Source organism: Brachionichthys hirsutus, chromosome 2 (assembly GCF_040956055.1).
Source record: "Brachionichthys hirsutus isolate HB-005 chromosome 2, CSIRO-AGI_Bhir_v1, whole genome shotgun sequence".
In the NCBI taxonomy this organism is placed as follows: domain Eukaryota; kingdom Metazoa; phylum Chordata; class Actinopteri; order Lophiiformes; family Brachionichthyidae; genus Brachionichthys; species Brachionichthys hirsutus.
The window spans coordinates 12322917-12347749 of NC_090898.1; the positions used below are offsets into that span (position 1 = coordinate 12322917).

The 24833-nt window shown below is 47.8% G+C and overlaps 2 protein-coding genes across 2 annotated transcripts in view; both read right to left on the reverse strand.

Annotated features, from left to right (window-relative positions):
- fgd (faciogenital dysplasia) overlaps window positions 1-7932 on the reverse strand; it is a 38406-nt gene extending 30474 nt beyond the window's left edge. The window contains exon 1 of the mRNA XM_068753437.1: window positions 7911-7932. Coding sequence (XP_068609538.1) covers window positions 7911-7932 — 22 coding nt within the window. The remainder of the gene's footprint in view (window positions 1-7910) is intronic.
- Window positions 7933-14723: 6791 nt separating this feature from the next.
- The window catches only part of zgc:171572 (protein bicaudal D homolog 2), a 24387-nt gene continuing 14277 nt past the window's right edge, over window positions 14724-24833 (reverse strand). The window contains exons 3-11 of the mRNA XM_068744327.1: window positions 23208-23360; window positions 22215-22429; window positions 21885-22131; window positions 20971-21228; window positions 20515-20718; window positions 19887-20426; window positions 19203-19354; window positions 16681-16912; window positions 14724-15101 (exon numbers count right to left, since the gene is read on the reverse strand). Coding sequence (XP_068600428.1) covers window positions 15057-15101; window positions 16681-16912; window positions 19203-19354; window positions 19887-20426; window positions 20515-20718; window positions 20971-21228; window positions 21885-22131; window positions 22215-22429; window positions 23208-23360 — 2046 coding nt within the window. The 3' untranslated portion in view covers window positions 14724-15056. The remainder of the gene's footprint in view (window positions 15102-16680; window positions 16913-19202; window positions 19355-19886; window positions 20427-20514; window positions 20719-20970; window positions 21229-21884; window positions 22132-22214; window positions 22430-23207; window positions 23361-24833) is intronic.

Consider the following 24833-nt stretch of genomic DNA (forward strand, 5'->3'; position numbering starts at 1 on the left):
CATTAATATTTCACCCAGAGGAGAATATTTTAATTCATTATTCATATTTAAACATATCCTCTGAAGTACTGAGGTCTGTATCTGAATTACAAAGAAGCTGGAGTCTGGATAATCCATGAGTTTGTGTTGACCCCCCCCAATTGTCCCAAATTGTCTGACGGTTCATGGCCGAGGAGCATGAAGGAGGCCGCAGGTGCATATAAGGACGTAAAAGGGAGAAAGGATCAATCTTTGGAGGAGAAAATTGAATATTTGTCCCAGAGGAGAAAAAAATCAAGGAAGAAGCTGCAGAAATAAATCCTGAATTGATGATTCCTCCCAAACTATAACACGGATTGCTGCAAATCGAGCTGGGAAATACCATCTGATACTGAAGTGGACGATTACTATAGCATCATATATTCTTTGTGGTCATCCAAATACATCAGAGAACTTCTATTGAAACCATTAATGTGTCGCTGATTTTAATTAAACCACTTTGGTTTAATTCAGAACGTCTTCAAAGGGAGTGGCTTTTGCTGCTCCACTCTGACTCGAGCTATAAAACTAAGTGGAGTCATTATAACATAATTGCGCGGCTCTCTTTAAAGTGTAATCTGTTTTTAATGCGGTCGCATCTCTCCAATCAGAGAGGAGCGTTCCTTCTGTTTAACCAGCATGTGAAACAAAGACGGCGATGGAAGTCAAGTCAACCCCCCCCCCCCCCCCCCCCCCCGTGATGATTTAGGAACTAGGAAAGCATGCGTGCGTCTTTGCGCGTCCCTTCACGGAGCGGTTTGGTCATCTTGATGAGCTGCAGGCTCGTCTCTGCCCGCAGCGACCAGATGGCCTTGCGATTATCCACAGCTCAGCAGAGATTACTGCACAAGCAGAGATATAATACACGAAACACGGAGAAGGAAACACAAGAAATGAGTGAAACGTTGGCTGAAACAGAGACGAGCTCAGGTTGGACCCGGGGGGGGGGGGGGGGGGGGAGCGGAGAAATAAGAAACCGATCACCTGCGGCCAAAGTGACAGGCTCCGGTTTCACGTGTTGGGTCGGCACGATGGACAGAGAGGGGGGGGGGGGGGGGGGGGGGGGGGGGGGGGGGAGGATACACGCAGCGCTTCTTCACCTGTTAGTGTTTCTGGCACTCCTCTATAGATTGGAGACAAAGATGACGCGCGTCTGGCTCGATGAATACCAGCAACAGTCAAGTTGGACAAGGCCGGCGTGTGTGTGTGTGTGTGTGTGTGTGTGTGTGTGTGTGTGTGCGCGTGTGTGCGTGCGTTTCCCTGCTCTATAAGACTCATCAGTCAAATCGGAGGAGCCGTGCGCGGATAGATGTCGGTTTAACAGCCGCCCGTACATGCATTTCATATTTCAAAGACGTTTTCAGAAGAAACGATTTAGCACCAAGCGCACACACACGCACACACACACACACACACACACACACACAGAGTCACACACGTTGCCAAGCAGCCCGAGGCGGGTTGTTGGTTTATTACATTGTGACCTTTCAGGATCGATGTAAATCTCATGAAGTGCTTGTTAGAGAATTAGAGTCTCAATGAGGGGAGAAAATATTTTTGCTGAATTGTCTGAGGAAGATAATCCACAGTGGGCCAATGGAACCGGATCCATCTGTGTGGATGTAGCTCTCATCTCCTCATTATAGGCACCGAGTGTTATGACTGTCCGGTGACGAGGGGGAGGAGAGGGCGGCACACACGAGTTCGAATCCCCCAGGGAGCGGAGCTTCACAAAGTCTTCACAGAAGGCCTGCGGCACGATAAATGGCTGACAGGCAGCGCAGACTATAATAGGAAAAAGGAGAGGAGACAGCGGAGAGTCATCCTGCTGTTGGGTGACCTTCAGTGTGAAGCACCTTGATGTCGGGGTGATTAAAGAGCAGCCATTGTGCTCTGGATCTGTCTGAAGCATGGAGAGAGAGAGAGAGAGAGAGAGAAAGAGAGAGAGAGAGAGATGCGTTTAGTCAGCACTAAAAAGTGCCGCTGATGTGCAGCTCACAAATCTTGAAGGGAAAAACCAGAGACCTTTAAGAATGTGGGAATGCAAGAAGCTTTCCGTTCATCTTTTTTTTTTAAAGAAAGAAGTAAACTTGCAACTTCTTGTCATTTGTTTTAAACAACTGTGACCTTTAATAAAAAATTAATTAAAAAAATCATTACTCACAATGAGCAACTGTGTGAGGAAAATAAATATAAAAGTCATTTGGAGTTGCGGGATGTTTTTTGTTCATATAATAATCATCTCACAATAACTCACATTTATTTTGTGACCCCAATTACACAGACTGTATGACGTAATCAGTGATTACGGCAAATACTAGGTGGAATAATCAAAAAAAAGTAAATCTAAAATAACAGCGCCATCTACTGGTAGAGCACCTGCAGCACAGTCAGGGTGTTAAAAATGTTAAATCACTGCCTGTTACATTCTAGTGTGAATAATTAAGTAATAAAGTTTAAATAAATAAAATCATTTTGCTTCTATTTAACAGGTTAGCATTTTACGAGTTTAAGATATACAGTGAGTGAGTTAGAATGACTGGGATTAGGCAGGATAGATAAATCTGCCAAATCTTCCGTTTTAATATGCACTAATTCAGGGTCAGCACCAAGGCCTGATGAACGGCAAACACGGAATACGCGCACGCCATGCAGAAAGTCTGTACGCAATACAGAGAAGAAGACGTTTCACTCTCTGGCCAGGATTTATAACGTGAGAGCAATGCCATTTATAAAGATGGTAATCCATGCGACGCTAATACTGGTGGTTTGGAGGAGAGCCCAAGAAAAGAAAAGAAAAGAGCAAGGAAGAGTTTCCTGCTGTCAACCAGGCTCATTCAAGAGGAACCGGCCTGCCTTTAATTCTGCCCCCCCCATGTTTGGGGGCATCCACAGGGTCAAAGCACAAGTTGTGGTGATTTGATGGCAAACAGTGAGATCTAGAAAGCAGCCAGTGGCGAGACTAGAGGAAGACATGTACAACACGTTTAATGGCTCCATCAAGTGAGTAAATGTTGGATGTGATCAGGAGAGTGCAGAGTCAGGGGGACAAACCCTCAGTGATGTGTGTGTATGTGTTGTGTTTGATTATTGATTGGCTTGCTACCTTAAAGCTGAGCTACAGCAGTACCACAGGGCATTTTTATTTTTTTTGCAAACAATCTCATGAACCACATAAAATCATACAACCTTGGAAAAGGAATAAGCCTTGGAAGATGCTTAAACCTCAGAGACGTCGCTGGAAGCCAATTCTGACTAGAAAATAATGAATAATAAATGTAGACGCTTAGTCCGGTACTTTAGATAATGATCGATACAAGATCCCAACCCCAAAGATGCAAACCAAAAATTCCACAGTTAATCTCCCTACAATGTAAAATCTCAGTCCAAATCTTAAATTTCAGTCGGCATTAAAACAAATGCAAATAGAGAAATCACCATCCGTCTGTGTATCAGACGTCATACATCTGAATTAGAGCCACCGTCTCAAGGTGACCTTCACCTGGCCGATTCCTCCCACCCTATTCCAGATCCCCGCCTGCCTCACCCAAGTGTGTGCAGGAAGCCCTGAATCTGGAGAGGCTGCTCTTCTTGTGATCAGAGAGGAAAAACACAATGCCTTCAGTGTGCTAGAAAGGAGTTCCACTCATAAAAAACACGCACGCACACGCACACACACACACACACACAGGAAGAGAAATAGAATGGAACATGCTTTTACCATTAAGGCTCTGGATTTTTTCTTTTTCCATACGAGTTTCCCAGGAAAATCCCCCTCATCAGGGTCGGTCGGATCCAGACAGACAGCAGACCGGAGGAGAGACGCACGTCGAGCTGCAGAGAGGCCGAGCTTCCCGTCCACTGACTGAGACGCGAAGACTTCTGAAGGCAGAGTCACCGCATGATCCTTCCCAATGCTATGCAGACTAGCGTCCGGCTCACATTCAACTCATGCCATCTAGATGGTCATTTACTTCTGGGGTTATTCTCCACCGCTGGCCTGCCCGTCCATTATTGGGGTGACGCCAAAATAATCCTGTCCATTTTCTAGAAGGCCTCAACAGTTGGTACCATTTAGGAAAACTAGGTCACTTCCGCCTTCTGTGTGTGTGTGTGTGTGTGTGTGCAAGAGAGAGAGAGAGAGAGAGAGAGGCAGTTCCCACTATAATCCAAGAGACCTCCAGTATAAACATATTGAGCAGGAAGGACTGCTACTCCGAAAAGAAGCATCCTAATACCATATTTAGCTCACAGCCAGCTAACTGCTGCTCTCGTTTGCCTGTAAATATGCTTAAGTGTCGGTGCGGTCCTCTGATGTATGCGATGAGGTCATTTCTATTTGTTCAAAATGTAATTAAAGCAGACAATTCAATGGCAATACCACGTTTGGATACTTTAGCAGAGCTTCTTGAAGCGTGACTGTTTCACCACCGGTGCCAAAGAAAGCTTCTGTTGACAGGTGGAAACGAAACAATCCTCACGTCATCTTTGTGCAGCTGCTCAGTCGGACACTTTAGGAGTTATTTCCAACTCTTTGGTCGAACTCTCCGCATGTTATTCCATAACCTGTGATCAGATATCATAGGCAGACTCGCTCATATTCAAGGGGTCACAAGGGGAAGGGTTCAGGAATCTGCATCCACTCTAATGAAACAGTGAAGTGTGGCGCTTCTATTTTTAGGCTTAGTACACACCTGTCGCACACAGGAAGCCGGTGACATCTAGATCACGACAGGAAGTGGGAGGTAGAGCAAACCAGTTCCTAATCTCACCCAGTTACATTACAAGGTTGTCAATCGATACGAGGTCACGATTCCTTTAGTGTGTTTCCTGGTCCACGCCGTCCTCATGATAAACCACAAGACATAAATAAGGTTTTTTTTCGAGCCCAGTATGAATCAACACAATCTCCAATAACGATAACGATAACTTATATTTTAAAGCCAATTCAAAAGATGCGTGGGCTCCCTGCCGGACGTGAAGTGTGGGCATAAAATCCTCTAAAAAGAAAATCGCCTGTCAGGAAAGGGTCGATCACATCAGAGGACCTATTTCCTACACGCATGTGAAGCCATCGCGACAGCAAAAGCCACCCATGGCCACTTGTTAGGGGAATCAATGTGACAGCCAGGCTAGGCGGAGAACGAGCCCGAAGGTACCGGCTGACGAACGCTTGCGTCATGCGAACGCACAACGAGGACGAGGCGAGGTTGATGGAGGCGCACGCAGGATCACAGGCATCGCATCCCAAGTGATAAAAAGCGAATCTTCCAGTTCGAGAGTCACGCGGAAACGTTTTACACCGAGAACCACGGCAACGAGGTCCGTGACGCTGAAGGAGCAGATCGGATCGGACGTCTACTGAAATGCACTTACTTTGATTCCTTGAAATGGAAGAGATGAGAATTTAAAAAAACTAGTATCTATCTGGAGCTGGAAGTCAGGGCGCGTTTCATTTACTTTAGCAGGAAGAATACAGGAGGTCACAGGGGGGTCACCACAGGAAGGCACTAGAACTTACAATGTGGGCTTAGTTTCTAATGCCCTTCCTGCCCCCCAACTGGGATTCAAACTCGGGTTCCCTGTAGTCAAGATCCAGCCCAATGCGGAAGAAGCCAATGGGAAGCGCTATGGGATGAATTTGGTTGTTTCTTGGCCAACAACAGTTTGTCCGGAGCTTCAGAGTTCTCATTGAGCGCAGGTTTGTTCTGGAAACGTCGGCGAATCCGCGCTGTGACAACGTTACCGCTCCACAGCGACGTTCAACAAAGACACAGACTCCCCCCCCCCCCTTAAGTTTAACGTTGAAACCACTAACAGATTAAAGTCTAATAATAACAAGCAGGCTTCGGTTCATGCAGCAAAGATAGACTATTAGAAGGAATGCACAGTAAGTGGAAAATGCGTGTCTTCCAGAACAATATTTGCTTCTTTTACGGAAAAAGGAAACGACTTCCTTTGGAGTTGGAAATAGTCCGTCGTTATTTTCTTACGACTTGCATTTTGGCTGCTTCACACGACGCCGAAGCAGGACGGAGTCGGAGGCTCAATGACCTCCGACCTTTCCGGTTGAAACGCCCCTTTTTTCATTTGGCCTCGACTTTCTGCACCTCCTGGAGGATTGATAACGACCTTCAGCGGCGGATAACCTTTCAGCCGACGCCATCGATCTGCATTACGCGGATCATTTCAGTGTTCCTATCCTCAACATCCCGATGAGTGGCTCAATGGTGGAAAAAAAAAAGGCTGAATCTAAGCGAGGGAGGGCGACGACAGGCTCAACGGATAATGCTCTCGCCGTCCTCCTCGCCGACTCCCGCGCTGTGTTTATCTAACGCCGAGGGGAGGCGTTTACGTTGGTCGGGCTGAAGACAGACAGGCCCGGTGGGTTTTTGTTCATAATAAATAACCTAAACAAGCAGCTATAGGACATCCATGCCAGAGCAGCTTAGCTGGCACATGTGGACCCACCGCTGCCCTGCATCTGCTGGGAGGACGTTCACCCGCCGAAAAGAGGGACACCAGCAGCGTTCAGGGCGTCCAACGGGGACAGGAAATCACCCCGGGAGGCGTTTAATCGTTTCCTTCTATAGGATTTGATGAAAGTGGCCCTTTTTTGACCCGTCCATTAGAAACACTGAAAACAAGCATTAGAGAGCACATAACTGGACCGGTTCCCATGCAGAGGGGGGGCGCCGAGGGGAGCTGCAGGAAAGAGAGAGAAATATTTCATCTGATGCAGTGAGATCTGGGGAGGGGGTTAAGGCAGGCAGAGGGAAGAGGGGGCAGAGATCGATCTGGGACAGTGTGGGAGAGGAAGAGGAAAGCTGCACGAAAGAGGCACGGCCTTGGGAACGAGTCCGTGTGTGGGAGAGAACGGATTCACCATCGGCCTGCCGGAAGAGGAGAATCAGCCCGGAGGGACGGCCGATCGATCGATCCCCCCCGAGGCTCACAACAAACGCTCTCTTTCTTTCTTCTCTTTGCAGAGCTCACCTCTGCTGCAGCCTGATATCATCCCATCAGCACTTCGTCTCTATCACCTTCTCCCTGCTATACCCCCCCTCCCCCCCCTCTTCTTTGTTCTGAGGCCTCTGTGAAGGATTTTAACACTGAACCAAATATTCCATCTCATTGTGTGAAGGTGACGGGAATGTTACGTTCGAGCCTTCAGATCTCACGTCTCCAAATCAAATGTCGCAGGTAACAATCTTGTGATTGCGTGGCAGAGCAGAACAGTAATTGAGATATCTCGTAATTAAAAAATACCTCCGCGGGCAGCGCGTGAGGGGTTAGCGCGCACTGACACGCACTGACACACGCACACTTCTACAAACAGACTTCCCAGCGTGCCCCCAGAACGCCTCTAATCGCATGACCGCTGGATCCTCTCGACCAATCAGCAGTGACAATGCGCCGCCACACGCACGCACGAACGCACACACACACACACACACACACAAAACATTAATTAATATTGTGATTTATTATGATGTTGCCTTTAACGCCAGATAATTGTGTAATGTGTGTGTGTGTGTGTGTGTGTGTGTGTGTGTGTGTGTGTGTGTGTGCGCGCGTCAGGCTGCGCTCGGAGCTCCTTCCTTCGGGGTTTGGCACGACTTGGCACTAATTCTTGCCATGTCAGCTCCCGACAGACCCTTTACGCTCCTGCTCTGCGTGTTTGCGTGAGGCGTGCGGGACACGCTCTTGGTGTTGTTTGGGAGTGCGTTCCGTGCGGGGCCTCCTCCAGCTGCCCCGCTGACAGCTAGCAATAACATTTTGGAATTCAAACCCTGTGCGCAACGCAAAGCCGTTGCCTTTTGGAAAAGCGTCTTCCGCGGAGAGAAGCCCGGAGACGGACCCCCCCCCCCCCGTTGGAGCGACTCGCTTACCAGTTGCTGAAACCCCCTCCATCCTGGACTAAGTTCTTCTCCAGGGCTTCCTCCGCTGAATCCGTCCTTTTCTCCGGGAAACTGACTCCAGCGCAGCGAAGTCGGAGCGCGTCCCGCGTCAGAACGCGCGCCCCCCCCCCCCTTTTCTCCTATTCACTAACAAAGACACGCACTAACGCTTCATTGTCTCGCAGCAGACGCGAGAGGTTTCCACCCGGGTCATTTTAAGTGCAGAATAAGCGCACTGTAGTCCTTCTTGCAGCTCTTCCCTCCTCCCTCTCCAGAAACGCAACTCTTTCCTCTTTGCCGCTTGGAAAAAAAAAGAAAAAAGATAGTGCGCGCTCTCGGAGCCAGGCGCGCGCAAAAGGCAGCGCAATTCGCAAATTAAATGACATATTAACATATATATATTTTTAAATGAATTTATTCTATAACCCGAACAGCAGTCACTAAATTCTAAGCAGGTAATTAACAATTAACCGAATTGGGGGGGGGGGGAGTAATGAATATATAAAAATAATTTACTCGAGTAACGTTTGGAGCCTGTGGATTATATAAAAGTATACAAATAAAAGTAATTGTTCAAGATTAAACCAGCGGCTCCTCAGACTTCTTTATTTTCATCATCCATCATTTCCTCTCTGTATTTCCAAAGTGCATAAATATACAGACAAATGTTTAAATGTGGGTGATCATATGCCCTCCCCTGACAAATAGGGATCATGGGAGTTGTTGTCTTCTTTGTGAAACAACAGCCGCTGCAGATGAAAATCTATCCTTGTGTGACTCAGGGTGAAATGTTCATGGACTCATGAACCTGTTCTCATAATCGCAGAGCAGAATGAATGAACAGGATTCACAGAGCGGGAGGGGAATGAGGACAGAGGGATGTGGATGGGAATTAAAAGATGATTGGGGGGGGGCACAATTCTCCTAATTGTGTCCTTTATATATCCATAAAGCAGGAGCGGCAGATGAGCCAGACTGATGGATTGGTGTGAAAGTCAGCGTGGATAAGTGTGAGATCTGCTAAGTGTCTCTTTTTACACCTATCTGGAAGCCCGACATTGCTCAAGTAACCATCATATGATTAATCACACTCCTGGGTGCCAGACGTTATTCCATCCCTAGTTTCCAGATGAAAATTAAAGCCTCTAACTGATTAAATTTGTACTTTATTTACTATTTGTTGCAGGTATATCCTCGGAATACCGAGACCAGACCGAGACCTTCGTCAGATACTTAAATCCGGTCTTTAAATATTGCTTAACAGAGCTCACTTTGCTTCTTACTTTAATGTCTTTTTATACTGACCCTATTCTAATGCCTTTTTCCTCTTCATGCATTGTTTCTTCTTGTCATTTCTCTTATGTTTAGTTCACTCCACGCCTTCATAAATCACATCACCTTCATCGCCTCCTGACGGTGCTGCATGCATATAAATAAACCCGCCTTGCCTCGTGGAGACGATACACGAGTCACAGATGGGAGGACACTCTCACAACCCGCACGCCCAATATCTGCCGGAACCACGAGCCTCACCTCACGCTTATCGAGTCGGACTTATGTCAACACTAGCGGCATTCTTCCTGTTCCCACAGAGAAAGGCGCATCCCTGTGTGTGAGCCCTGTGGTGCTGTTGATTAGAACTGATGCCCCAGATCAGGTGATCTCTAGTCCTCTGGCCTCCAACATGGACTCAACACATGACAGAGCTGGCTGATACACATAAAGAACTATTTTTGCTCGTGCAAACGCCAGTTAGACCTTTATAAGAAGGTCAGGATTCAGACCGACGAAGTCATCATCGGTATTACAGGGACCCCAAGTGGTGATAGTTAATGTTGCACTAGGGCCTAGGCAACAGGCAACTAGGCAGAGACGTGAAACAGCTGCCATACGATACCCTCCTCCATCACCACTGCGTTACGGAGCAGCGCTGATGCAATGCAATAAATCCCACTGACCCATATTTCCTCGGGGCCCGTTGATTCCGGGGTGAGAAGGGTGTAATAGAGGCGGCCTGGCACCAACAAAGGCGTCTGCTGTTGCTACAGTGATGTCAGGATGACCTCCTCCCTCCGGTTCTCATGATTACGCCGTTCAAAATGAGCCGGGCACACGGCGAATGGCAGCAGCTCGTTCTACTGTAAATCACGGCGGTGCGTGGGCGTCGTGGAGACGACACGGATTCCAGGTTACTCTCATGTTGAAAGGTGTTGCTGCCGCACTTTGGTGTGGTCCATTGTTTTATGCTCGATTGCCATTGCATTCTTTAAAAAAAAAGAAAGAAATAGCACCTTTACACAAGAGGTTGCTCTTATTCTACACCTCAAATTTAGTTTACTTACTGTTTTTTTTGAGGCTTGAGATTTCCGCCATCTTTCAGCCACCCGTTTAACGAGAGGAACTTTGTCTCAACAGTCTTCATAAGAACAAGATTTATACTTTCTACTAAGTCAACTTGCCTGCATGTAGGAATCGGTATTTATCAGCAGGACTTTTTGTACGCCAAGAGATATCTCTGGTGTGAGATCTAACCTCGGTTGATTTGTTCACATAAGATAACAGCTGCAGCGAGCGACAGCACAGGAAGGACAAGTCGCTGACCGCAGCCAGCTGTGAGTCCAGCTGTGGTTGTGAAAACTAGTTAGGAGGAATCACAAGCACGCAGGCAACGTCATGGATTAATGGTTGAAACATTCAGATCCTGGTGGTTTAAATGTGCAGCCAAAATGCAAAACCGAAATGCAGGACAATTCCAGCAGCAATAGGCCTCGTGTTTTCCTTTAGCCTTAATATAGCTAATGACGTCCTGTTTAAAATCAGTCGGAACTCATTTTCAACATGGTGAATTAAATCCTGCCGCAGTATCTGCAGTGTTGAAGATAAACAACTTGTTATAAAAATGCCAAGCATCTACTTCTTGTTGCTAATTTTAAATGGTTTACTTGTCTTTGCCCATGAAACTACTGAAAAAACATCCAAGTTGAATTCTCTAATCGTAAGAATGCTTTATGAATAAGTCGTTGTTTCTTTTGAATTCAGAGTGGGGTGGATTTTTCCCCATCTAAATTAAAACAAATAAATAAATAAATAAAACCTGTAGCATTAATTCCAGCCTTCAGAGCCCAGACAGGAAGCGCCGGTGCACCAAAGGTCAAAAGAAACTGGCTTTCATCGGCGCGTAGGCGAATCCCCAGAAGCCAGGGAGAGGCGAGGAAAGGGAACAAGATGGGAAATGGAGCGAGGCCGACGAGGGAGGAGGGTAGTTTAATCCAGACAGCAGAGAGAGAGAGAGGGGGGGGGGGATTTGTGCATTGTGTGAAATGTGATCATGTCCTGGGGCCGCTCAGACAGCTGGGAAGTTCCCCTGCCCCTGGTGTCCAGCTGGGAACACTCAGGAGAGGCACCAGGGCCCGCATACTTCCCCCGTTAACCCTTCGGTGGCTCCTGCTGCTGTGGTGGAGGAGCTATAAATAACAACACACAGACGCCTCTGAACTTAAGTCACATTTATTGATTATAGCCAGTATGACTACCCTTACACAGACATACCACCCCCTCTCTACTGGAAAACAAAACACTCTTGTAGGATTAATTCAGCAGTAATACACCAGACTTCACTTATGTTTCCAGATTATTATTATTATTTTTTTTAAACAACCTAAAAACGTATTTTGTTTTCGATTCTGTGTAAAGGTCCCATGACTGAAAAACATGCATATGACATTTAGCTGTGATCAATATGCCACTAATCATAATGCACGTTACTGATAATACAGTACTGCGTGACAATTCAAATAAATACCAAACATACAGGCGAAGTCGTTATTTCATATAAAGATATCAAACTCTCATTATGCATCAATACTGAAATACAATATGACAATACAAAGTTGTGCACAGCTAGTTTTATTATCACAATGCTAACGCTTCCAGCAAACAGAAAACCTTCCGCTTATTTAATCGTAAAACCGTTTCTAAATTGCACTTTTTGTAGCTTCTCGTCCGCATCGGTAACTTTTAACGCCTCAACAAACAAGCATTGGCTATATTGGCACTATTCAAGCTTGTTGATGCTGATCCTGTTTTCTGTTTCCTGAAAACATAATGCTCAAAGATGACGTAAAAAAAAGAAAACAGAGAATATAAAAAACAAAACTCAAATTGGACAGAAAGAAAGAGAAAATGCGCTCTCTGCACATTCCTCCCCGCCCCCCAACAATACTATTGAATATCACATTACCTTCACCAAACACGTCTAGATACTTCGGTGTTTCCAATAGCACACTGATCTACTCCAGCACGTCCAAGATGCTCGGAGCATTTTGTTCCTTAACAGGAGGCAAAAAAAAGGGATTTCTTTTGGTTCCCAAAAAATAAAACAAACTTTCAATACCCCTGAATTTATCGAGTGATCACTGACCTTAAGAATTCAAAACAATTTCAATTTTACTGAGCTAATTTCAAAACTATCACCTCACTCATGCAGACAGGGAAAAAAATCCTTTTGCATTTATTGCTGCTCGCAGTCATTTTGAACCCAAAGTCCTCACCTGTTAAAACAGAAACAAAAAAACGAGTCTACGATTCTCCCTCAAAATAATGAAAGGCACTACTGGTCAGAAACAAAGAGCTAAACAGAGACCCCCCCCTCCAACAACATCTGCCTAAATGACCGTTTTTGTCTCAACTCTTTTTCAATGGAAATGGTGCACCAAGATTTGGCACAATAAACGAAGGGAGAATGAAACAATTCCAATTTGGAATTTAATTGTTGCACTTGCAGAGAATTCTGAAAGTCAGTGATCCAGGTCCCGTTTGAACGCCCTCGGTAAGAAGCTAGGAAAGATCGCATCATGTCACTTACGCCTTTCCGTAAACGCATCTCACCGATTTGAGTTTGAGCGTTGTCAAGTTTCATTGTGTTATTTGAACTATTCCTAGGAATAATAAATACATGAAAAAAAAAACCCAGAATTTGATCACCCTGGATTTTTTTTGTTTTTTTTACAGAACATGGTAAAACAAACACAAAGAAAACCAACAGCATGACATATGATAAAACAAACCTATTTAAAAATTATTATTCAATGGATAAAATCTGGAGGATAAAGCTGTAATAGCAGGTTTGCGGAGGCTTTTGCTGGAGAATAGTTGCTGTTTTTACCTTTAGATTAGTCAGGAGGATATATAAACCCTACACTGAATTACCCACAAACCATATTACTACTACCACGCTTCCCTATTGGTTAATAATAGTCAGTTATAATCCTATATAATGAAAGTGCACAAATTAATGAAAATCAAACGAAACATTTTTTTTTAAAGATAAAAGCTGGAAAAACAGCTTTTCATGACTTTGAGAAACGACCCCACGTGTCCTCGTTTATCATTGGAGGGTTGGACTAGCCAATCAGAACCTCTAATCAGAGTCAGACGAGTTCAACGATCCCGTGAGAAATTAGCTTCCAGCAGCATCATGCAAAAATGAACGCCATTCAAATGGACGCCACACACATATATATATATATATTAATGAAGTAGGACAGTAGATAACTGGACTCAGTGTTTTCTTTAATCGCTCTAGTTTTGTCTTCAGGTCCCGAATGGCCTGCTAGTGCCAACTCTTTTTCGTCGTACACAATCAGCGGTGAAAATGGACCTTGTGTCGGTGCCTCGTCATCCGCGCAGAGCTACTTTAATGACTGCAAAATGGAGAAACAAACAAATGATAAATCAGCATTAGAATTATTTGTTAATTTCTAGGGACTGTGAACATGGTCGGCCAAGTCCACACAGACAAAGCAGGCGGCGGCCATAGTTAGTCGAAGCAACGGAAGCCGTGTTAGTGGCCCTGAGGCAGTGATGACGCGTCATCGGAGGACGGAACACGAAGCGGCGAGGAAGCCAATGACTCACGAGTGCTCGGGGGGCGGAGTTAAAGCCCCATCCCACCAATTAGGACGAAGGAAAAAGGGTGTTTCTCGTTTGCCATGCAGGTTAATGAAACATGGGTTATGTTTTTTTGATATGCAGGCTAAATACATAAGACATCAGATGTGTCAGGTGTGGTAAAAAAAAAAAGTGAAGTGGGAGGAGCCCGGAAGCAGAGGTAGGAGGAGCTTGTCATTACACCAGGCAAACTCGACCAGCTGGGGTTCTACCTACTGCTCGGTGAGTACACAGAGCCCATACAGGGGGATGGGCTGGGGGTGCAGCTCAGTTGAATCAATGTCCTCTGGTCGATTAAGCAACCAGACTTCAGTTGTTATTCTTTCTTTTTTTTAATCATTTTTCCTCCACATTTCACCAGGAGTTTCTCCCTCAGGGGAAACCCTGGATTCTTTTCACTACAGTATCAGCGTCAGACGTCTGGCTTTCTTCACCAGCACGTCTGGCTTTCCCGTCTCAGGAGCCGGTTTACAATATAGTTCTCCATTCTCTCCTCCCCGAACCTTCTCTCCATCAGCGCAAACCGACAGAAACAGAATGTGTCAGACTGAATCTCGAACTTAAGCGTGGTTGACCTCCGAGGAGGTTGCTCTACCGTCTTTTTCTTTCTCTCTCTCCTCCATGCTGTGTCTTACTGATGCACACCCAAGCAGGGTTGACCGCTGGACCTTGATCCGGCTTCAGAGGAATTACTGAACTCCCTCTCTTTATATGTGAGACGAAGGAATACTGTAGTACGATCCTGCAAGATTATAACCCGAATATGATCATTTTAAGAATATAAAGTTTGATTTAGCTTCGTCTTAGTAGAAAACGCATCATTTGAGAAATCTTTGCAAAGTTTTTTTTCCCCCCCTCACATCAACCCTGCTTTTAGCATCATTAAACTAATCTGGCTATAATCCACAAGCAGTACATGGATTTCATAGACACTTATATACGTTTCCCTACATGCATAATGCTAGCTTGCAAGGGGTTAAAGCTATTGTAAATGCTAAAACAGTACATTATTGTGTCCTCACACGTCACAGAAAACAAAATAAATGACTGACCCTCCATTTGCAAAGGTTACTGATACTAATACGAGGGCACTCACACACAGGCAGATACCTGGAGCATGACGGTCGTGAGGACGTTACCTGACAAACATATCAGGGGGCAGTTTTCCCCCACGAATCTTCATTCTAATTAAAGGGTGAATGGGCGGTGCTGGGGGAGCAAGCTGCCGACAATCTAAAAGAGAGAAGGTCGTTATGGCGACGGAGCGACAAGACAGATTAGAGACACCAGGAAGGGACTTTCAGCTCCGAGTGACCTCCCGAGAATAGAGAGGAGGGCGAGAGGACGAGGGCGAGAGGACGAGGGGCAGACGCAGGAGAACGGGGACGGCTAGACACGGGAGACAAGGACAGGGCTTTACATCAGTGGACAGATCAATATATCAAGTGTTTGGGACGTCAGACACTTTTGCCGAGCGGATGGTTGGTTTCCTTTGGAGATTCTTTTTCCATCTTGTAAATTATTTTGTGCTCTTTAAGATATTCTCCATATTTAAACAGCCATCTTTGATCAAATCTATATCCTGTTCATGGTAGTTATCTGAGCGGTTTTTAACACAAGCAGGAACCTGAGGCACCTACGCTGAAGTGCACTTAATTTGGGTGTGAAGATCGATTTGTTAAAACGTTCCGTCTCTTTTATAACACACGGCTCTGAAACAAGCCAATGGATCAAACGGAATCTCCCTCCCGACACCAAATAGTTCCATAGTTCCTCTCTTTATGATGTAGAGCCCTGTAATACGAGCGTTTGGTTTGTACCACACACCTGATGACAGAAAAAAACAGTTAAAAAGCCCATCAGCTGCGAAGCCATGCAATTATACGGACACTGTTGTGTAGGTGTGCTATTATCACAGCTTTAAAATGATCCTGGAATAAACACCTGCGGTTCCGGGTCCCCCCCCCGCCCGAGCCTTTCCATCGTGGTCGAAACCGGAGCTGAACCCACAAATTGTGTTTTTTATGATTAAAATCATGCAGCTGTCTCCCTGAGCAAGGATGCAGAGGGAGATTGCATATTAAGGTTTTTTTTTTCTCCTCAAAGAGTGACCTGATTGGACAGTGGGGGCTGCTGGATGCCAGTCAGTCCTGGGGGGAACCAGGATGAAGAGAACGGGGCCTTTATTTTATTTTTTTAAAGGAGCACCGATCCCGACGGATAAGCCAAGGAGCAGAGGATGTCATTACGCTGACATTGTCTTTACGAGTCGTCCCCCCCCCCCCCCCCCCCCGACATTGTGTTACTGTTACCAGGTAATGCACTCAGGGAGCCGGAACAAACAAGCACCTACGCACGAAAGCTGCCACCTTTCACATCATACGTACGGCACCATGATAGCGGAAAGAATAGACACTCCATAAAACCCCCAAACATAACCGGGGGGGGGGGCACCCGTGAACCACATGCCTTATATATGTCTACTACAGTCCGAAAGTCTAGTGCGCACACTTCTGCATTCCCCCAAGCGCTTACACGAGAACACACAAGCAGTCAGCGGGGCCTAGAAGAGGAGCGCAGGCTGGCCGGGGAGCTAAGCGAGCAAGTGGGGCTCTTTAACACTAAAGGCAGGGGGGGGGGGGCATCAGCAGGCGCCGTTCCCTGTACACAGCGGTCTCTGGTGCACTCCTCAGTCGCAGTAGATCTTGTACTTCTCACTGCAGAAGACCGTCGGGCCTCCCAGAATGCCATTGGGCATGGCGTTGTTGAGCTCTGGTCGGCCAGAGCCAGAGCAGGTGAGACTCTGACTTACGTGGGGGTTGCTGGCGGTGCCGCCGGAGGCCTTGGCTCGGGCCTTCGCCCGGCCCGAGTTGCCTCCCCGGCGGGTCTGCTCGTGGTCGAACTCCAGGTCTTCCAGGCGCTGAGTCAGGGCCAGTTTCTGCTGGATGGCCATTCGCAGCAGAGAGTTGAGCGTTTTCTTCTCGTCCTCTGCTGCAGCCAGTTGCCGCTGCATCTCATCCAGCTGACTGACGTACTCGTCGCAGCTGCAAGAGAGATATGTGGATTTAGGTAAATAGTACAAGGTAGTTCAGTAACGCACATCCGGTACCTCCACAGCGCTAAATCATAGACACGATATGCTCATCGTCATCATGGTTCATCAAGTGCATAGAAACCGTAATGTTGTCTTTCCACCACCAGGGGGAGCCATTCTTCCACGTCATCATCCCATTCACTTCGTATACATCAGCAGGCTCAAATCCCTTCTCCAAACTTGGCAATGCAAAATGCCCACAGCTGTTATCATGTCCTATTTGAATACTGTAGTAAAGTAAACTTGATGAAAAGCACAGCTACTCTTAAGGGGTGAGACTACATCTCACACCCACAGAGCGTAGAGCGAGAGTCAAGAATAGACACCGTACACAAAGCAGGGGTCGTTAAAAAGTCGTCACCTGAGGAGTGGATAAAACTGAGGGGGAGGATGAAGATAGGCAGATGATGAGCTGTGAAAGTTCACACATGATTTCCGCTTTTTTTCCCGGCTGCAGTGAGAGCGAGATTTCCCATTTCACATGATGCACTGCGGTTTTCTCGCCCGCTTCCCTGCGTTCACGCCTCTAATGCTGGAGGTGTGAGGTTTTTATCTCTACTCTCCATCTGCTCTTTTTGCACTATTCGTTCATTTTCATGCCGTTCCTGCTTCATCCAAACCTGTTAAATCTTGTCTCTTCTTCCAGTCATGCTCTCTCTCTCACGTCTGTCCATCTTGCCTTTCATTTCGTTTCCTGTCTTCCCTTTTCGTGTCTGTCTCAGTCGTTCTCTCTCTCCGATATTGGTCATATTTTCTAGGTTTTAGAAACGAGTGGTGGATCACCATGTGAACCTTAGCCTCGCCAGACCCCCCCCCAAAAAAAACATAACCCATCCCGTCCCCTCGTGTGTGCAGTTTGATTCCCAGCGGTACACACACCCAGACAATGGCGATCAGCACGGCTTCATTAAACCCAGTATGGGACGTAGGGACGATCCGAGATGGAACTAAGGCGGGGACAGTGGAGTCTTTTCTAGGGACTGGATAAATACAATGGCAGCCTGTTTTGGCTTGCTGATGGGACGTGGTGCCACAAAAGCACTGGGGGGGTGGGGGGTGCCGACTGCTTGAGGATGAACAGTCGTCATAGTGACATTGTTGACAAAGAAGCACTTTGTCTGCTATAAATTTGATTTATGGCTGTGCAAAAAGAAAAAAAATCAAGGTGAGGAAACGACCCCCCCAGATGAGATCTCGTCTGGAGCCCAATGGGCCGGGCCGGATGTCACCTAGGTCAGGTAGGTGGAGGCGAGGAGGAGAGAATGAAGGATGGAAAGGGACTGCAACCAAGAACAGGAACGGGAAGACGACTGAGGAGGGATAGAGGATAGAACTGGGAAATACAAAAGGGAGGAGGATGGGGTGAGTGTGGGAACCCTTGCTCAGCCGAGTCCCCCAGCCTCTCAAAGACTCCCCCCCCCCCACGACCCAACTCTGAGCTGTATGGGACAGAATTTACATACCAAAGCATGCACCCCATAAAACAGACGGAATGCAATTCGTGCATCGGCACAGAACTCGGTGACGGGACGCCGAGGACGGAGCTTCAGAAATATCCTCCCGAAAGGCGCCGCTTTGTGCAGGAAAACGTACGCGTCGATGCAGCAAGCTGGATCACGCCGTCTGCATCTCAAGCCTCTCCAGCTGAAGAGGCTTAAGATGCAGACATGATCGCAAGCCATCCGCTCCACTGCTGCGAGTTCAGCGTCACACACCGCCCTCGTCCGGCGGCGTGGAGCCGCATTGCGCCAAGTAGCCCAGCGCATTTGCCGACAGCAGTTTTTCCTCCTGTTGCTAATTGATTAGACACTGCAGGTATGCGGAATGACGTCAGAAAGCGCTCTTCAGGGGCAGGTGTTGAATTGCAGAGACGAGCTGCTCACGCGTTTCCCTGCAGCATCCGGAGCCTGCGCTCTCTGTGAGGGAGTTTATCGCCACCCTCCTCTTCGACCTTCACCTCGCTGCCTCACGGCTTGAACTTTGGGCTGGATTAAATGCAGGAAGAAATCCCAAACCCAGCGCTCTGGACCGGGGCGGATCATTAAAGAGACACGCAGACATTCCATAAAGAATTCAGGAAGAGGAAAAGCCTCTCGAAAATGGAGAGCATCTATGGGGGGGGGGGGGGGGGGGTAATTTAATCCAGACCAAGAAGATGTGGGATTATGCCCGGAACCTTCGGCTGGCTTCTCTTCGGAAGATTAGTGAGTGTGTGTCAGCCCATCTGAGGAGTTTCTTACCGTGTGGCGAACATGGCTCGGAGAGAGGAAAAGGTGGCGGCGTCTTCCTTCAGCGCTTTGAGCTCGTTCCTCAGTTTCATCATGGTCTCGGTTACCATGGCCTTCTCGTTCTCATACTTGCTCTTCAGATTGGCCAGGGCGACCTCAGCCGTCTGCGGGTTGATGGGAACACGCCAAAAAAAAGGGTCAAGAGCAGCTGACCTTTTTGGAACCTTCCTTGCATTTCCTCTCACAAGACGTCGGCTAATTGGACCACTCGACCCATTTTTATGTCCCGTTCAAAGGTAGCCCGCTACCTTCAAGTTGCCATGTTTAGTTTCTGGTTGCCGAGTTGTCGGCGTGGGATTTACGAGGGGCTTTTATCCCCGTGTTCTAATGCACCTGGAGTGACCACACACACATTTTAAAGTTATTCCAGAACCAACTGTACACACACATTCTTTAAGCTTGGAGGGCTGTCCTCCTATCTTAACCACACTGATAGTCCGGACAGCTGGCATCGCGAGGCCGCCGTCTCCATCAACGCCAGAGATCCTGTCTGCAACGCATTTGCTGCGACAGCTGAAAAGCCCCGAAATAGCGGGAGACCTTCGCCTTCTGTTTCAGTCTTTCAGCCAAAATGGACAAATGGGTCGGGGGACGACGACGCACAATTCGTTGACATTTGGAGACGACTGAACTGACCTGCTTGTTGGCCTTGAGGACCGTCCTTAGGGTTGCAATCTGCTCCCGCTTGGTGCTGAGCAGAGACTTCAGTTTGAGGATTTCCTCCATGCAGGCTTCCTTGTCCTTGTCAGCCACAGTGCCGAGCTCCAGGGAGGCCATCCGCTGGCGGGACAGCTCAGTGGTGCGGTCCACGGCCAGCTGCAGGTGCTTGATCTGGTCTCTGATGATAGCCACCAGATTATAGATGTTCATAGGCTCGCGGCGATGGTCGGACACAGAGGACGACGCCGGCGAGGGGGCTCCATCGCTCGGGTCGGTCCTGCCGTGGTCCGGGAACAGCCCCTTGGTGAGCAACAAGGGAGAGCGCCGGCCGCGCCCCTCTGGGCTGCTCCGGCCCCCTTTGCCCTCTTTGTAGAAGTCGAGCATGACGCGGTTGGGCGTTTCGTTGTTGCACATGCAGACGTGGTTGTAGAGGGTGGCGAGCTCTTCGCTGAAGGTGACAAGCTCATCCTGCGCCACACTCAAACTACCCTGGGACTCGCCCGCCACATCGCTCAGCTTGAAGAACGAGGGAGAAATGATTGAGTCAGGAACGTTTTTATCTTTAAACATCAATAATAAAAACACACGAGGATCGACCGCGCACCTTGCGCAGCTCCTTCTCTAGTTTAGACTTCTCCTTTTTCTCGATCCGACTCGTCTTCTCGAGAGTCTCCAGCTTCTCCCCTAGCGTGGTGACGTCACTTTCCAGACGAGCTCGCTCATCGTCGTAGCGCGACTGACAGACTTGGTATTCTGCCTTCAGGACTTTCAGCTCCTCCTTCAGCTCTCCTGCCTCAGACACGGCGACCTAGCGATGCAAGGCAAGCGGTTCGGATACAGGAGATATAAAACGCTGAATGCAAACAAAAGACAATACGTACAGTATTGTACAGTGCAGTGTACGAAGGAACCATAACTGATTTAATGAGCCATTTGCAGTTTCACTGTACCGGCCGTGTGTACTTAGACTTGCATGGCTTAATCTTTGAGACAAGCATATGCTACTGGCAGTGACACGTACAGTGAATATTGACCCTAAACAACAAGCAGGCGTGCGCACCTTGTACTTGCACTCCAAAATCTCAGGTCCGTTGATGTCCACCTCGTAATAATCCCCGTCCTCGTGGCTATCGCGCTCCTTCTCATTGTCCAGGGCAGATTGGCGCTCCTTGCTGGCCTGAAGCTTCCGGATGGCGCTGAGATTCTCCGTGAGGCGGCTGACCTTCTCCTGATGCTCAGACAGAGCGCCGTTAGCTTGTTCTAGCTGTTTCTGGGAGTCCTGCAGGGTGGACAGCAAGTTGACCTTCTCCCGCTCCATCTGAGGAGGAGGATCACAAATGCAAAGAGCAATAAGGTGTGATGTCATCATGCAAGTCGTGCATCTGGAAGGAAACGCCCTTAATCTGGGCTTGTGGAACGCATTTCACGGTAGCCGCATGTGAAGGGTTCTTGACTTGTGGATTATCTATCATCTCGTCAGGCTTGTGCTACATTGGTTTATTGCCTGGAAGGCCTGCATCAGAGTGACGAAGACCTCCTTCACAATATTTGTTGGTCCGGGTCAGTCCTAACATGTCACGTCCCTCGTCTCCAAAACAATAATCCAACCGAACACTGAGCCATCTTGAAAGCCGATTTGTAAATAGCACAAAAAGCACCTCCAGCTAAATTCAAAAATAGCTCCGACATAGTCACATTACTTGAATTTGGAATGAGGTCTTGCTGGCAGCAAACTCACTCGGGACTAAGAGCGTGTTATTTGAGGAGCGGATGCGAGTATTGATCACGTAGCCCCCTGATCAACAGAGTGAGGTGAGGCAGGATAGAATGAATGGATCAATAAATGAAGGACAGTTCACGTTTTTTCTGCTCAGATTCCATCCGGGAATTTAAGGAACGACTTGGCAGGAGAAAATAAAGACATATCAACGATCTAAACTTCAGAGGCGTCCTATTCCTCGTGAAGGAACAAACCTGCATCAGCTGCTGTTTGAGCTTCTGGATCTCCGAGATGTTCAGCTCGCTCAGCAGGTCGTCCACGAGGCTGGGCGCAGGATGGAATGGCTCCTTCTTCTTGGGCGTGGACACGTAGCCGTCATAGGTGATGTCGTTGGCCAGCTTGGCGAGGTCGTTCTCGTATCCGTGGAGCGCCTCGTCGTTGTTGGGTTCGGTAGAAGCATCGTCACTGAACTTGAGACCGTCCAGGGAAATGCTAAGAGGGCTGAGGGGGGGGATTCTGTCACTTAATGCTCGTCACAGTATTGGCTTAGACCCCCCCCTCGAGGGTCTTTGTACTCTTTTTACCTGTGATACAGACTGTCTCCGATGTTCATGTAGTGCGACAGCTCTTTCCTCAGGGAAGCTTTCAGCTCGCGCTCAGTCTTGACGGTTTCCAGGGCCTCGCCCAGCTGACGCTCGGCGATCTCTTTCAGACGGATGGCGTCCTCCAGCTGACTGTTCAGGAACTGAGTGTCTTCCTCCAGACGACGGATCTCGTGCTTCAGACCCTCAAACTCAACCTGGACGAGGACCGGGAGGGTAAGAGATGAGTTAAGGATGTTTCACATGGTCAAAAGCAATGACGCTCGTATCCATTCTATTTGTGTCTCTAATTGTTCTTATGGGAAGTATGAGCTGCTTTTGTTTGTTTCAGCCCCCTGGGATGAATATAGAAAACATAATTAAATGAATCTGATTAAACCAAGGAGGAAAGTGTCATTCCTACAACCGGATTGCAGCTTCAAGCATTTGAGGCCTCGATTACTTAATTTTAATCCCTTTACATGCACATTTTAATGGGATTCCATTGTGTATTTGCTTTCTGCACCCTTATTTATTGAACCTTTACACCGTTGTTAGTACACACAGTACCTCATCTTGGGTTTAAGGCGAGCTTCAGGCCCAGAATTTGTGGTTACCGCATTAATTAAAGGTCAAAGCACAATGAAGAGTTCGTTGTTATTATTTTTTATTACCCATTGACGTGTCAACAGCCTCTGCTTATCCAGCGGCTGTATCAGAGGGTCTTGGTGCTATCGTGATTAAATCTGAATAGTAAAGCACTCTTTTGGAATTCTAATCATTACAAGGAGACGGGCTGAAAGCTGCTGAGTGGGAGGTGGAGGCCCGGCAGGGCAACGAAGACGCTCCAAGACAGCAGGCAGTACAAAAAAAAAAAATGCGAGTACAAATGATTGGCCTGAAAATAGCAGTTAAATGAATGCATAGTGATACGAGGGACATCCCAGTCTCCCCCGTCTTCTCGCTTTGGGCTCACGGGACCCAGACGTTGCTCACCTGGCTCTGCTTGAGCGCCGAGACCTGCTTCTGCAGCGAGATGTTCTCCTCCTCCAGCTCGGCGTAGTCCTGCAGCAGACGAGCCTCGAGGAACTTGTACTCCTTGATGTCATCGCGTAGCTGATTCCTCTGGAGCTCCACCATCTGGTTGCTCTGACAGAAGAGGAAGAGGAAGAGGAAGATATGTCAGCGACCGCTGTTATAATCTTGTCTGCGTTAGGGGAGATGAAGGTTTGTGTTGTTGTGTGTGCATTTGTGTGCCGGCGTTTGAGCGCGAGGTGCAGCGTGTCTTTCTGGGCAGTGGGCCCACAAGTGTGTCCTTCCTGCCAGCTCTGATGGCACCAAGAAACTGAAGCCGACTTATCTCTCTGGCGGACACAGGAAATGATAACGGTCTCCATTTTCATCGATACTCGACGACAGGAATGGAAAAAAGTGTTGTCTGTGTGACCGACGGGGGTGCAGCAGGCTCTCCGCTACTGGTCAGGAAATGCAATATTAATAATACCAAGGGTGGAGGAAGGTGAGACGTGTGTCCCCCGTCCCCCCAACTGGCTTGTCAATACACGCGAAATAGAAATCGGAAATAAGGAGTAATCGACGCTCACTGAAGGCGGGTGGGTATCTTTATTTATGAAAGGAATAAAAGATCATACACACGTGTGTGTGTGTGTGTGTGTGTGTCGGGCTTGGCAGTGATAACCTAATAGCAGAGGGACAATTATCCCCCCAATCCCCTGCCAGGTGGTTCCGTGATCCGACGGCGACACAGTGCTGCCGTGTCAGAGCGTCTCAGTCGTTTCTAAGTTCCACTCCCACTTCGGTGACACTGACTGAGACTCGACTAGCATTAGGAATAATCTTAACATGGGACAGTAACACATCCCAGAAATGCCTAACTAATAGGACTCAGGAGACTATTGCCCAACATCACTCACATTTTTCTGCTGATCTAATCCCTGCTGATGAAACGCACGCTCCCAGTTTGCTCTGCGTAATAATTAATTGCCTTGTGCAGAGCCGAGTTGAGGCCGACGTTTGACGGCGAATTCATATTCGCTGGATGAGCGTGGGTATTAGCAATGTGAAAGCCCAAATGTTAGATTACTGCATAAAACACGAGTTTACATTACAGACTGGCGATCAGCAATGAACAGCTTAATCATTGAATTGCTCGAGTCGTTTGTCATGCGGCTCAGCTGGGGAGGGGGGGGGGGGGGCGTCTGTGCCATTTGACTCCGGTGAATACAGGCGGCTGGCCTGAACCTGATTAAGTTCCTCCTCCAATCTGATTACGATGCACACCAAGGCTTTAACCTTTCACCTTGCATCCACGTCCTCTGTCACACTGAACCTCAGGGACTTGTGGGGGGGTGAGGGGGGTCAGCTCCTCCAGGAGGCTACATGTGTCCTAGCAGGAGAGTGTGACTAGTATTTAATCACGCAAGTGGCACAAGTCTCTCCTGGGAATGACAATTTGCGATGTGTGTTTGTAGCGGCTTACACACAGGGGTGTGCGTGTGTGTGTGTGTGGAGCGGGGGGGTTGAATTGTGGATAGCGATGACCCATCGCGTGACGTCTGGACAGATGCATGGAAACGCCCACACGTCCCACTCATTCAGCCA